Raw genomic sequence first — 14,639 nt, forward strand, 5'->3', positions numbered from 1 at the left:
TTCTATACCATTATCAAAAGTGACCATCTCCCAATAAATAAGCTGACTTTGTACAGGCTAATATAATTTTGCTGTGATTAAAATAACACTACACCTTTTTACATTGCTGGAGTAAATTTGTAAATATATTCTGTACATTACATTACATTATTTCCCTGTGTCTCTATAAATATAAATATAAACATACATATAAATATTGATTTGACCTTGTTTGTAATTTATAAACAAATCTCTCCTCCAGTGTATTGCTTGGCTTATAGACGATTAAATAGCCTATGTTTGCGTCTTCTGCCTGACCATCCTGAACTTGAACATTTGATATGGACCCTTTTTCATCACACACTGCAAAATGAATATGAACTGATGAAAGACAGACACTTAGACCAGGTAATATATCTGACTGGATGGGCTTATTTACTATGTTACCTTTTTAATTTAGATTTTCCATGCTAAAACAATGGCAATTAGACTAGACTAGACTAGACTAGACTAGACTAGACTAGACTAGACTAGACTTAGACTTAGACTTAGACTTAGACTTAGAATGGAATGGAACGGAACGGAACGGAATAGAATAGAATAGAGCTGAAAGGGACCTTGGAGGTCTTCTAGTCCAGCCCCTTGCTCAAGCAAGAGAACCTATACCAGGGCTTTTCAACCATTGGTACGGGTACCACCTGTGGAACATTGGCACCTGGCAGGTGGTAAGCGACCATCCTAGAAAAGTGGTAGCAGGGGAGGGGAATGAGCTGAACCGGTGGCAGCACCGCACAAGCCTGACTGAGAGACGGCTGGAGCTGCAGGGCTGTCAGGGCTCAGCGGAAGCGCCAGGATCAGCGCCAGGCTCCAGCTGGAGCTCGGCACTGATCCCGGTGCTTCTGCTGAGCCTAGAAGAAGCGCCGATCAGCTGGAATGTTGCAGCATCCCCAAGGTCTTGTGATTTACATTCAGATGCTTGGCAACTGATTCATATTTATGATTGTCACAGTGTCCCAGGGTCATGTGAAGTGACCAAAACCTGCTGCAACCACCCAGCAGACGGGGGGGGGGGAGAAAAACCAAACACCCCCCCACCCCACCCCCACTGCCAATCCTCAACAGAAATGCTCGCAACAATGAAAACCTCGGACAGGAGGAAGAGCGCCACTGGGCAGGCAGGCAGGTGTCCTGCTCAGCTGTGGCTTGGGGGGCACTTTTTTCAGTGCCATTGTTACTTCAAACAGTCACTAAGTGAACTGTTGTAAGTCGAGGACTACCTGTACTTCATCACTTTTTTCCTTTTTAGGGGGGGGTGTCGTCAAGTTTTTGACACCTTTCTAGGTGACTGGTGGTACTCAGATGTTGCCATATCCTAAAAGTGGTACATGGGTGAAAAGGTTGAAAAGCCCTGACCTATACCATCTCAGACAAGTGACTGTCTACCCTCTTCTTAAAAATCTCCCAGTAATAGAGCGCCCCCAATTTCTGGAGGCAAGCTCTTCCACTGGTTAATTGTCCTCAATGTCAGGAAGTTTCTCCTTAACTCCAGGTTGCTTCTCTCTGATCAGTTTCCAACCATTGTTCGTTGTCCTGCCCTCTGGTACTTTGATGAATAATTTTACACCTTAACTTACCTTACCTTAGGTATGTCAAAAACTTGATGAAAGGCAAGCAAAAACAAATGATAATGTTATCCATTCAGTCATGTCCAACTCTTGGTAGTTCTATGGGCCTGGTCTCTCCACATCTTTCAATCTTGGAGTGTTTTGAGCTTTTCTGTGCTCTGGCTGCTGACAGCTTTGATGGTGTCCATCCACCGTATTCTTTGACAGCCAGGTTTCCTTTTATTGCTAACTCTTCCAAACACAATTGCTTTCTTCAGTGAATTCCCCTGCAAGACGTGTCCAAAGTATGTGAGAAGTAAGTAGTAACACACAAATGGTAAAACAAGATTAGAAGGACAGAGGGAGTATGAGTCCCTTATATTCCTATTTGTTATTGAAATCCCTATTTAGAGTTGTAACTTTAAGAAGTAAAGGATTCACTTTCATTCCCAAGGTTGGGATGTAAATGGTGTTCCAGATCTGTTTCTTATGTTAAACATCTACATGAACCTTTCTCAAGCTGGTGCCCCAATTATTTTGGAGTACAATGTTTAAAGGATTTTGTTTTTTGTTAAAATGTTATTTAATATTACATAGTTTTATTATTTCTTATAGTTTTATTATCTTGTTATGTTTATTATTTCAGTTGTTTAAATAAACTTTACATATTTTTAAAATTAAATTAGTGCTAAGGTCTTGAAGCTTTTTCTATTCCTGAAAAGCCTGCGCCGAACTTTCTTTAATGATGAATTGTGATGTTTCGTCTCTGCATTTCAACAGATTATGATGTGTTCCATGTATGGCATATGTAAGGTGAAGAATATTGATCTCAGGTTTAAAACTATTGTGACAGCATACAAGGATCTCAACAATGCAAATCAAGAGGTATGGGACACATTTTAGCATTATTTGCATTAAAACTCTTACTTGAGTACGTTTGCAACAATGGTAAGTAACCACAAGCTTTTAGACCAGGGGGCTGCGGGATAGGCTGGCCAGCACGTGCACATGTGTGCGCACGCACACCCCCACTTATGCCAATGCTGCAGCTGCAAAAACAGGATGCTGAAAACAGGACTCTGCCACACCACAGGGTTCAAAAACAAGCCACTACCGTGCCTCGAGGTGCGAAAACAGGGCACCATGGAGTGTGAAAACAGGATGCCGTTGCACCTCAGGGCACGAAAATGGGACACTGAGCCTTGCAAGAATGGGGCAGGGCTAGGGAGTATCACGTGGGCACTAGCCCCGCCCTGTTTGCATCACATGCGTGCTTGCGGCCCCATGCATGCACATGCATGCGTACAAAATGCTTCCTCTTCCCTTTCCTCTGGTCTGCCAACCGAGAAAGGTTGGTGACCTCTGTTCTAGACATCACTGATTTATGGATGTTGTTTGTGACATCTTCTAGCAGTTGTGGTAGGAAACAATCTTACTTGCCTTTTTGCTAGCAATCAGCAATATTTGCCAGATTAGCCATTTTGCAAGAATTCCACAACATGTTTTCAAAATTCCAAATGAATGCGTGGTAAAAATTATGCATAATGCCAACATTAATTAGTATATCACTATATCCAAGCATGAGATGCCACTTAAAAATAGTTCCCTCACATTTTACTGTATTCAGTATACCTCATGTCTAAAGCATTTGAAAAGGATTACTCAAAAAAAAGGTGAAATTCACTGATTAATTCATCCAGGAACAAACATTTTCTGAATAAATCATTCTCAGATTAAGGCAGCTAACTTTGAGAAGATGGGGGAGGGAGGGTGAGCATAAGAATTTTCCAAAGAAGGAAAATCCTGTACAAATTAAGATGTTATAAACAGATATAGCTGCTGGAAGGAGTTAGTATAGATGGCTGATGCTTAACTCTCTCATCAATTCCATCTAGACATTCAAGTGTGTTTTGATCAGGGAAGGACAATACGATTCCATTATAGTCTTCTACAACACGGTATTTATGCAAAGACTGAAAACTAATATTTTGCAATATGCTTCCAATAGGGTAAGTAATTATACGTCTATCCTCTAATGACTATTTCTCAATAAAAATTGACAAATCCCCATAGCGCTAATTTAAAATTTCATCTTCCAGCCTCCAACATTAACACCCATTCCTCACATTCTACAGAGCCCTTATAAGTTTTCTAATTCTCCTTTACGTGTTTCTGCTGGAAATAATATCTATGTCTCACCTTTGAAGAATCCCAGCAAATTTTCTGAAGGGCTATTGTCACCCACAAAAATGACACCCAGAACAAGGTTAGTAAATTATTCCTTTAAGCAACTAAATCAAACACCAACCTAAGCTGGATAGATATTTTTCAGTTTTAATAGAAGGGATCATCTTCTGCTATTCTTCCATGATAGGAAATATCTATTTGATTAGGCATAAAAAGTTGTTTGTGCAATCTGCACACCCTCACCCCAAAAAAGAAACCTTACTCTCAGATTCTTTATATATTCTGTATAGACATTCTGGACGTAATGTGAATTGTACAGCCTGATGTCAAAAAGCATTTGTGGTTTCCTAGACTTTAATGCATTTCTTAGTGGGCTAATGGAATCTCATGTGGACTTTCATCTTGAGCTGTCTTTGGGGGAACCATAGATTCAAATAGTTAATTGGAAGGAGGGGTCAGTTCTATCTTCCTTTCTCTCTGTTCACCCCTTGGTCTGCTTACTGCCATCCCTGCTGTTTGCTAGAAATTGCTATTTTGCCACAGTGACATTCATGTAGCTGGTCTCAATTGCTGACGTAAGCAGCAGCACCCTTTTCTTAGTTGGGGATCTAGTTTCCATCAATTAACAGCTCCTTGTTTTGCGCTGTTTCTACCCATATTATTTTATTATAAAATAACGATTTTTCTGGAAAGATGCTAAAAAAATCAAAATCTGAGAGCAGTGAAAAATAGTGCTCACAGAAACACATTAACACTGGGCTGAAAGAGTGCCTGTCCCAAAGAAACTAAAAACAGCTGCCCTATCCTAACACTAATACGGCAGTAATCAGCACAAGGCCTAGAGCAGGGGTAGGCAACCTCGGCTCTTTTATGACTCGTGGACTTCAACTCCCAGAATTCCTGAGCCAGCTATGCTGGCTCAGGAATTCTGGAAGTCCACGAGTCATAAAAGAGCCGAGGTTGCCTACCCCTGGCCTAGAGGAACTTTAGGGCAAGAGGTATCTGAAGCTGAAAAATACTTTAAGTAAGGTATTATTCATCATGATTCACTCTAAATTTTTTTGGATCAATAAAACTCAAAAATTAGCTTTCTGAATCTCCAAAAAGGGAGGCAAACATCAAATCCAGCTTAATTTATCCAGGGAAAGTATTTGCATGTTTGTATAATTTTTGGATGGGCTTTTTGGAATATTTTTAGAATAATTTAGAATATTTTTAGCATATTTCCTTTTTGCCTTTTCTCTTCATAAAGTGGGTCCTATTGTGGCATTGGACATTAATAAATAGACAGTAACAGTATCTGTATGGTAATACAACTGGACAATATTGTATAAATTGCTTTATATTTATATATCCTTTATGTCTATGTCTTGTGTGTAGTTTCAAACTTCTTTTCTTAGAAAAAAGATTAAATGTTTTTTTTAATCTTTGTCTTCAGAATATTGGTTTCCATTGGTGAATCCTTTGGGGTAAGTTTCCTGTTCTGAGTAATTATTTAAATTTTTAAAAATGTATTGGGTTTGCTTTCCATACAACTGAGATTTTATGTTTCTCCTAATATTTTCTGATGAAAAGTAACAGAAAAGTCACAGTTGACACGAAGAAAAGACAGGGCTCGAGGTGTTATGACCCAGGTGCTCAAGGTAAGGCAGGCTTCTAGAGAGTCCTCTATTGCCCAACAAACAGCCCTCCAATAACTGGTAAGGCTCCACCCCACGCTAACCTGAAGGTAGCCACCCTCAGTCCCCCAAACAATAGCCCATATGTAACAAAGGAAGTCCACAGAGTAGGAGCATACTCAGGGTGAGGTCCAGGGTCCCAGGTCCAGTCCACCTGGCTAAGTGACTCCACAAGGCAAACTGTGGTCCACAAGGCAAAATCAAAGCATGAGGCAAAAGGCAGTTTGCAAGGCAAGGCAAAAAGCACTACTTAAGGAAAGGGCAAGGTACAAGACAAAAGGCATAAGGCGGTCTGCAAGGCAAGGCAAGGCAAAAAGCATGAGTCAAGGCCAGGTGTGTTTGTGTGTGTGTGTAAACCAAAGTAAACAATTGTTCCTGGCAAAGCTAACTTCCCACAGCTTCTCCTTAAGTCAATACACTCTCAAGTGTTCCTTGTGAGGGAAGGTGGGGAGACCCTTCTCCTGAGTAGCTTTGCAGTCCTTCTCTGAGGTTGCCTACACTCCGCTCTCCGTACCCTTGGGTCGAGGGGGGGCAGCTGTTCCTCATCAGAAAGGAACTGCTGCCTCTCAGCTCCACAGCCTGTCTGCATCCAATCCTCCCCTGTGTCTGTGAGGACAGGCCGCTCTCCATCCAGTTGACCTCCCCTCCCCCTGATGCCTGAGGGTCCTGGGACAGCCTCGTCCTGAGCCCCTGAATGTTTCCAAACATTCCAAGGGAGGCAGGCCTCCCCCATCTGACGGTCCCGATTCCAACTCCTCCTCCGAACTGGACTCTGACGGGGCCATGATACTAGGTTTCCCCTTGGCTGCTTTTCTGTTCCAAAATTACTAGATATGCTTTATTTCCACCTATTAGTAAGGAACAGACAAACAGTAGGAAAAGGGTTCACACCACTGGTGGGATTCAGCCAGTTCGCACCACTTTGGCAGAACCGGTAGCTAATTTTTTGTTGCCCAGGCTCAGAATGGACTTCCAGAAGCGGCATCCACATAGAGAACCGGTTGTTCACATCTTTGAATCCCACCACTGGTTCACACGGAACCCTAGGTAATGGTTCTCCAAAAGATTGTAGATCCGGCTTTGGGGAAGGGAAGATAGAAATTGTCCTGAGAAAGTGGAAAGGATGAGAAAGAAACGCAAGATAACACTGTCTTGGCTTTTATTTTAATATGAGATAAGAGAAGCCCTTGGCAGACTTTCCAGGTTGTGGTTATCCTACACTGCAACAGTAAAGGACATTCCTGGAATCCCTGCTGCTTCTGTTTCTTCGTCTCGCTTACTTCAGAGGGATGACAACTTCCCGCATTAGAAATGTCAGTTTGCTTCCATAGGAATTGCACCCAAAATATTTTGTGGGCATCAAAGTGCGTGTCAGTAAAGGAGTAGTTCAGGATTGAAATGAAGGGTTCTTGATGTTCTCTGAGCTTGCTTGGTTGCTTTCACTCATTACCCAAACTAGGTAACATCAGTACTAGTGAGGAATGGGGTTTGCTCTCAGTTTGTCCTGTCAGTGTTTTGGAGGTTCTTTGGTTGGGCTGTTTACTAGCTTATTTGGCAGTTCCTGGAATGGGGTGTTCTATACTTTTGATGGTTGGTCTGATGTTAATCTTTGTGTTAATCTATGCTCATCTTGGGACGCGGTGGCTCAGTGGGTTAGGACGCTGAGCTTGTCGATCAGAAGGTCGGCAGTTTGGCGGGTCGAATCCCGAGTGCCGCGTAACAGAGTGAGCTCCTGTTACTCGTCCCAGCTTCTGCCCACCTAGCAGTTCGAAAGCACGTAAAAATGCAAGTAGAAAAATAGGGACCACTCCGGTGGGAAGGTAACAGCGTTCCGTGCGCCTTTGGCGTCTAGTCATGCCGGCCACATGACCACGGAGACGTCCTCGGACAAGCGCTGGCTCTTCGGCTATGAAACGGAGATGAGCACCGGCCCCTAGAGTCGGAAACGACTAGCATGCATGTGCGGGGGAACCTTTACCTTTACCTTTACCTATGCTCATCTTGGTGTTGATTGCTGTTGGGGGTGCTTTGGTTGTTTTCATTCCCTTTTTGGCTTGTTGATGTCTCTTTTGCAGGATACATATATGTTGTTTATGTCTGTGTGTCTATCGATGGCCAGTTTGTCAGAGTGCCAGGTTTTCAGGAATTGTCTAGTGTTTTTTGCACTTGGCTTGGTCTAGGATGGTCACAGTTTACCATTGAAACCATGTTTAAGTCTGTTCATATGTTGTGAAATTTAAGAGTTTCCATCATGATTTCTGAGTGCTAGTTAGTGTTCATAGTTCTGTTCTGCTAGGCTCTTCCTGTCTGTCCTACATAGTGGCTGTTGCAATCTTTATACTCTATGTCAGGGGTCCCCAGGCCACTACCACACATGGCCTATTCAGAACCAGGCTGCACGATTACTTAGGATGTTTTAGAGGGCTTTAGTTGTGTGCTATACTAATTCCACATAGTTGTAATAGTGTGTTGATAGTTTCTGAGATGTTTTTGATGTATGGCAATGTTCATCTTTTTATGGCTTGTGTTAGTTGTGCTATTTCAGATATGTCAAACACAAGGCCCGCAGGCCAGGTCTGGCCCAATATGTGGTTCCATCTGGGCTGGGGTCCTGCTCTGGAAACAGCGAAGGACTGGCCTGCTGCACCTTGGCCCAACCCAGGCCAACTGGGCACTGATCTACAACCTGGTTGTGTCCATCAAAGCCAGAATGCGCTCAGCCCTGCTGACTTCACCCAGGACACCGGCACTGGCTGTCTCCTTTGTGTACACCCAGGGGCGGGGCGGAGGCGGCGGGACAGCCCCTTGCTGGTTCCAGGGTTAAGGCTGAGCGCGTTCTGGCTTTGATGGTGTGGGCAGCATGGCAGCGCTGGCAATCTCTTCCCCCTCTCATCACCCCTTCCTGAGTGTGGAGGAAGTAAAGAGATGAGAAGGGAGAAGGAAGGAAGAAAGGAATGAAGGTTCCACAGAACAGCCCTGGAATCAGCAAGGAGCTGCCCCGCCGCCTCTGCCCTGCTCCCCCCAGGTGTGCTCACGGGAGAGGGCCAGTGCCAGCCTCCTGAGTGAAGTCAGCCTGCGGGGCAAGACAGCCATCAGGGGCGCCAGACTTCGCTTGCACGTGCATGCCCCCAGGAGGCGGGGCAGGGCTGCCTGTGGAGCGTATTCTGGCTTTGATGGACGCAACCAGGTTGTAGATCAGCACTGCACCCCTCCCACCAGCACCTCCAGTCTCGCAACCATGAGACTTTTCTTTCACCGGGACAGCTCCCGCCTGCCCATGTGGGACAGCAATCTCTGGCAGTCTCTCCCCCTCCCATCACCCCTTCCTGAGCGTGGAGGAAGGAAAGAGATGAGAAGGTTAAGGAACAAACAGAGGGAGGGAGGGTAAAAAGGGAGGGAGGAATGGAGGGTAGGAGGAAGGAACGGAGGAACAGAGGGAGGGTGGAAGGGAGGGAAGGAAGGAGAGGCAACTTGGTTGGAGATGCCCCAGTTCACGCAGTTCTGCTTCAATCCTGGATCCATTGAGACTTCGGCTCAAAGGAGAAAGCAATTTTGTGTTCTCTTTTGTCACAGACAGAACTTTATTGGCAATCCAAGTTAACACTGGTATTCTTGAATTGTGAACTCTTAGGAAATCATCCCTTCCTTGTGTGTTGCAAACAGCCATTTCCAGTGGGGAAAACAGGACAAAGCAGAGTAGGGGAAAATATTTTCCTTTGCTATATATCCAGTCTGAATTAGACCAAGGCAGGCTCCCGACAGGAGAGCCCTTTTAACTATTATGTATTAATAGAAAAGCAACTAACTTACCTCTGTTCCTAAATGCTAAAGCTGTTGCACAAAAAAAAACAGAGAAGCAGTTCTGCTGTACTGTTGTCTGTGGACGCCCCCACTAAACGCAAGCACGGGACAAACTGAGCCTGGTTTGTTCTTGGTCTTTTAAGTGGTCACAGACTTTTAGCAAAAGTGGCATTTTGATCAGAAGGCAAGGAGGCATCGAGAAATGTTTCCCCTTTTGCATTTGTGCATCCAAGAAGGGACAGGAGAGGAGAAAGGGAAAGACAAACAGAAAGAAGGAAAGAGGGGAAGGAGAATGAAGAGGGAAGGAAAAAGAAGAAAGGGGGGAAAGAGAGGAAGGAAAATAGATTACAATGAGAGAGAGGGAGGGTCTGAGGGAAGTCCTGCCTTAGCACTTGGCCACAAGCAGCCCTGCTGCCCTTTTGCCATCCCCTTGTCCCCTCCTCCTGACTTCTGGTGGTCTCCCGTCCTATCGCTGAGGATGCTTTGGTTACAAAGCCGGGTCTCCTCGCAGGGAGAGGCAGTGGGCCTCCCTCTGACCCACATGCTTTGCCCTCCGGCAACACCATGAGCAACTTGGCCAAGGAGAGCGAGCACAGCAGCAGCAGCCTCGAGGAAGTAAATGCAGCCGGGCGCCCCCTTGGGGAAGTGGGGCTAGGCTAGGCTGACCTGCGGGGTCCCTGAACTTGAGGGCTGGGCACTTGACCTCAGCTGCCCAAGGCCCTGGGCAGCCCATGCCACCGTCCACACACACACCCACACCCGAACGGCCTGAGAGGGACGGTGAAGCTCCTCCAGTGGACCATGTCCTGGTGCTCACCCTGGCCCCACCCTCCTCCACCGGAGGCCCTTGGATCTGTCCCAGACCTGCACAGGCCCCCCTGACATGAGTGATGTTGAGCTGGCCACGCCCAGTCAGGCCGCCGCCCCCGTAGGCCCCCCCTACCCCCCCCTGAGGGCAACCACAATGCTGATGCAGCCCTCAATGAAATTGAGTTTGACACCCCTGTGCTATATGAGTGGTGAGGCACTTTATGATGAAGTAGTGTGGATATCCATTTTGTTGGAAGATGTGTAGATGATCTGTTTCCTTTTTCTGCTGTTCAAGATTGCTGCAATGTATTTATGATTGTCTGAATATTTTTTAAACAGTTTCTCTTGTGGGAAGTTGGGTTATTACTTTGGTAGTGAGCTCTTGATTGGTTTTTCGGTAATTGCTAAGCACATTTGATTTGTGCTTAGATTGTAAGCCGCCCTGAGTCTTCGGAGAAGGGCGGGATAAAATGGGATTAAAATAAATAAATAAATAAATAAATAAATAAATAAATAAATAAATAATTCACCATCATAATCTCTGTTGATCAGGATATCTAGGAAGGGTAGTGAGTTGTTTCCTTTTTCCCTGGTGAATTGGATTCCTTTGAAGATGTTGATGGTTTTGTGGGTATTCTCTAATTGATCCTTTTTCATTATGGTGAAGGTGTCATATCTGATCCATATTTTGGGTTGTATTTGTGGATGTTGCATTTCAACATCCATTGATAAAACTCTTTGACTTACGATTCAGAGATTATCAAGATTTTAGGTTTCCATTTCATTGCCAACATTGAACAAGTGTGATAATCAGAATGAAATGGGGTGCTTTGTCAAATCTTTTGGTGAAAGATCATCATTCCCCAAATCTCTTAACAGAATTATCTGTACAAAACAGGATACATCATTAATTTGTACAACCTTAAAAACACCATCCTGATTTCTTTTAGTTACTCCATTGTTTTTAGATGCTTAGAGATCAACCACATCCTAGAATCTTCCCTAGTTTCAGTAGCAGACTGGCTAGACTTTAGGGTTCTGGATCTTTCTTTCCCCCCCCCCCCATTTTGAGACAGATACAACATTTGCTTTTCTTGTTATTTGCTCCTTGATCCAAACAGAAAAAGAGCATGCATACACCCTCATGCACATGCATATATAATCTTTATGTGGTCTTCAGGGATAGTCCAGAAAGAAATAAAAAAAAGCCATTTCTTTAAGCGGCTCCCAACCCGCTTCCAAGATACAGCCAGAAAGAGCCCTTTTGGGGAAAATCAGTCCCAAGCTTCAGCTTTCTACAGTAGTGGCCAAAATTGTGGGAACCTTTTGGGAAAAGTGTATTTTTGAGGTTTGATGGCTAATAACACCACTTTTTTTGGAGTAGTACCATAAAGTTATATACCAATGGAAAGATAATTTAACCAGGAATGTAATGCAACAAAGTTTGTTCAATTATCTGTATTCTATGAAACGTTATAGCCAAATAACCAGAAAAATGAAGCACAACTTGCTTAGGTTGATATCAGGTAGCTTTCCTTCATCTGATTGTAGCCAATGAGCATGAGTGCTTAGAGAGCCAATCAGGTGTCATCTTGTTTTGGCAATGAGCCAATCAGATCACAGTAGGATTCACTTACTGATGTCATGAATTGAAGCTGAGAGGAGGACATTTGTCAGTGTGTTATGTGATCGCTATCAAGTTGTTTGGGGTTTTTTGTGTTCTTTCATTTAGTGAGCTTGTAAAACATAATAAAATTAAAGTAATGGTGCAAAGAGTTGACTGGTCGCCCAGAAAGTGATATAAAATAGTATTATTAAGTGAACAAAGCTACAGTTATAAAGAAATTAGAAGAAAAATTGGTGGAAGCTTGACCAAAGGTGGCATTTCTACTCTATACTTTTCCCAGAAGGTTTCCACAATTTTGGCCACTAGTGTAGTGCTAACACACCAGAGCAGAGCAAGATCTGTTTGGGCCAGGAAGAAGATGGCTTCTCCTTCCTTAACAGACTAACAGAAGTGGAAGGGACCTTGGAGGTCTTCAACTTCCTGCTCAAGCAGGAAACCCTATACCATTTCAGATGAATGGTTGTCCAATCTCTTAAAAACCTTGAGTGTTGGAGCACCCACAACTCCTGGAGGCAAGTTGTTCCACTGATTAATTTAAATTAATTCCTTCTTTCTGCCAGGGACACCCAAACAAATTACAAAGCTTTGACTCTCAGTTGCTTGACATTCTGAACAACAGCACGCTCAGAGGCTTGGAATATGCTGTCCGTTTGTTTTAAAGGGCCCTTCATATTTTCTCTTAAAGGAATTCCACTTAATACTTATCCAACCATATCTAAAAACAAATTATCTTTTTAATTTATCTTCCTGGATTTCTAGAGTTCTGAAAAGTTTCAAAAGATAAACAAGATGGTATGTAACAGTGATCGTCATCTCAAACGGAGCGCTGAACTAAGCACCACTCCTAAGCCTTTGAAGAGATTGCGTTTTGATATAGAAGGTCAGGATGAAGCTGATGGAAGGTGAGCTGATTTCTGAATAAAATAATGCAAGTCTGTATTAGTGACCCCATCTCAGTATCCTGATTCATTCACATAGAATTTTGGCTTAGAATGTGGAAACCCATCTCTGCTATCCAGTTTATGGCAGAAATGCTTAATTGTAATTTTTAATGAGATTGGGGTAAAAAAAGACATTTTAATTTAATTAAAATTTCATTAAATTTACATGTGAACTAAATTTAATCAACTTTAGTTTTTGATTTAGAATTGATTCCTTCTCCTTCGTTCAGTTTCTAGGCACAAATCTCTTCCTTTTATCCCTTCACCCTCCTTTCACTCTTTTTCCCCCCTATTTATGATGGAAGGACAAAAGGCAATGCACCTGTATGCATTTCATTATATTGCAATGATTTGTGTTTAAGAGAATGGTTGGCATATGTAAATGGGGGAATCTATTGATTTTATAAATGGGTTATTTTATTAGTTAATGCTATTTTTGAAGATCATATTGGAGTCGTGGCTAGGGGGGCATTTGCCCAGATTCGCCTGGTACACCAGTTGCGCCCCTTTCTGGACCGAGATGCCCTACGTACAGTCACCCACGCACTCGTTACCTCCCTGGGGCTGCCCTTGAAGACCACCCGGAGGCTTCAGCTGGTGCAGAGTGCGGCTGCACGGGTAGTGATGGGAGCACCCCGATACTCCCATATTACACCTCTCCTGCGTGAGCTGCATTGGTTACCGGTTGACCTCCGGGTGAGATTTAAGGTGCTGGTACTTACCTTTAAAGCCCTACATGGCTTAGGCCCGGGATACTTGCAGGACCATCTGCTGCCGGGAGCGAATTCCCATCGCCCAGTACGCTCACACAGAGAAGGCCTCCTCAGGGTACCGTCGGCTAGACAATGTCGGCTGGCGACCCCCAGGAGGAGGGCCTTCTCTGTGGGAGTGCCAGCCCTGTGGAACCAGCTCCCCCCTGAGCTTCGGATGGCCCCAGATCTCCAGTCCTTTCGCCGCGGCTTCAAAACACTCCTTTTCCACCTGGCTGACCTGGACTGACAGGGATTTTAATTATGTTTTTAATTTTTTAACTCTAATTTTTAATTTATTTTAATTTTAATTTTATCTTAACTTCTGTATTTATTGTATGTTATTGTTGTTAGCCGCCCTGAGTTCTTCGGGAGATAGGGCGGCATATAAGTCCCAATAATAAATAGATGATAGATAGATAGATAGATAGATAGATAGATAGATAGATAGATAGATAGATAGATAGATAGATAGATATTTGTCTTGGCCTACCTGAAGTCTGTCTTTTGGCACATATTTATACAGAAAAACCTCAGTTGAGTCCGCTTGCATGAAGTGGACAAATTTCCCTGTGTTATTTGCATCATTTGTTCTATTTGTATATTGATACCAGATGGGTATAAATAATGTAATTTATACCACTAGCATAATATTGCAATAGACCAGCTATGTCCAACATTTGGTTTTCCTGGGCTGCATTGAGTAAAGGGGAATTCTCCTAGGCCCCATATAAAATGGTTCATCGCACAGTCAGCCAAATGTTCAGCCTGGATTTGGTATTTTTAGCTACTATCGAGTCCTTCTCAGCAGCCTGGGATAGGAAGATGTTGATGTTTCATGGTGTTAGAGGTATCCTCAGCTGTTTGAGTAAAGCTGCCTTTTGCAATTGATTGATGGTGAGTTTGTCAATACTGATGGTGTTCAGGTGGTGTTCCAGTTGTCTTGGGATTGCATCAAGGGGCATATTACTATTGGTACTACCTTGGTTTTCTTTTGTATGTATATAAATAACAAATTTCTTTATTTTAAAATATTTTTATAAAATTTTGGGCCATATTACTAGCTGTCCAGGGCTGCATGCGGCCCATGGCTTGGACATGCCTGCTATAGATGATATGCTGCCCAATTCAGTGGGCAACCCCTTTTTTTCTAGCTGGTCTGTAAATTGTTTCCTTGTGATTTCTTCAAATTTTATTTTTAGTAAAAACAGTATGCAGAAAGAAGCTAAAAATGGAATTTGAAGACTGTTAAACTGATCTCT

At 43.4% G+C, this 14,639-nt stretch overlaps 1 protein-coding gene across 4 annotated transcripts in view; it reads left to right on the forward strand.

Moving 5' to 3' along the window:
* Positions 1–14,639, forward strand: part of RB1 (RB transcriptional corepressor 1) — a 79,366-nt gene that overhangs the window by 61,701 nt on the left and 3,026 nt on the right. For 2 of the 4 annotated variants that reach the window (XM_081313705.1, XM_081313707.1), the window contains 6 exons: positions 242–387; positions 2,364–2,468; positions 3,479–3,592; positions 3,683–3,849; positions 5,209–5,239; positions 12,447–12,589. In XM_081313705.1, coding sequence (XP_081169831.1) covers positions 242–387; positions 2,364–2,468; positions 3,479–3,592; positions 3,683–3,849; positions 5,209–5,239; positions 12,447–12,589 — 706 coding nt within the window. Of the gene's footprint in view, positions 1–241; positions 388–2,363; positions 2,469–3,478; positions 3,593–3,682; positions 3,850–5,208; positions 5,240–5,264; positions 5,414–12,446; positions 12,590–14,639 lie in introns of those variants that run through there. The other 2 variants (XM_081313706.1, XM_081313708.1) reach the window with 2 other exon arrangements.

The sequence above is a fragment of the Vipera berus genome, assembly GCF_964194415.1.
Source record: "Vipera berus genome assembly, chromosome: 1".
NCBI lineage: Eukaryota > Metazoa > Chordata > Lepidosauria > Squamata > Viperidae > Vipera > Vipera berus.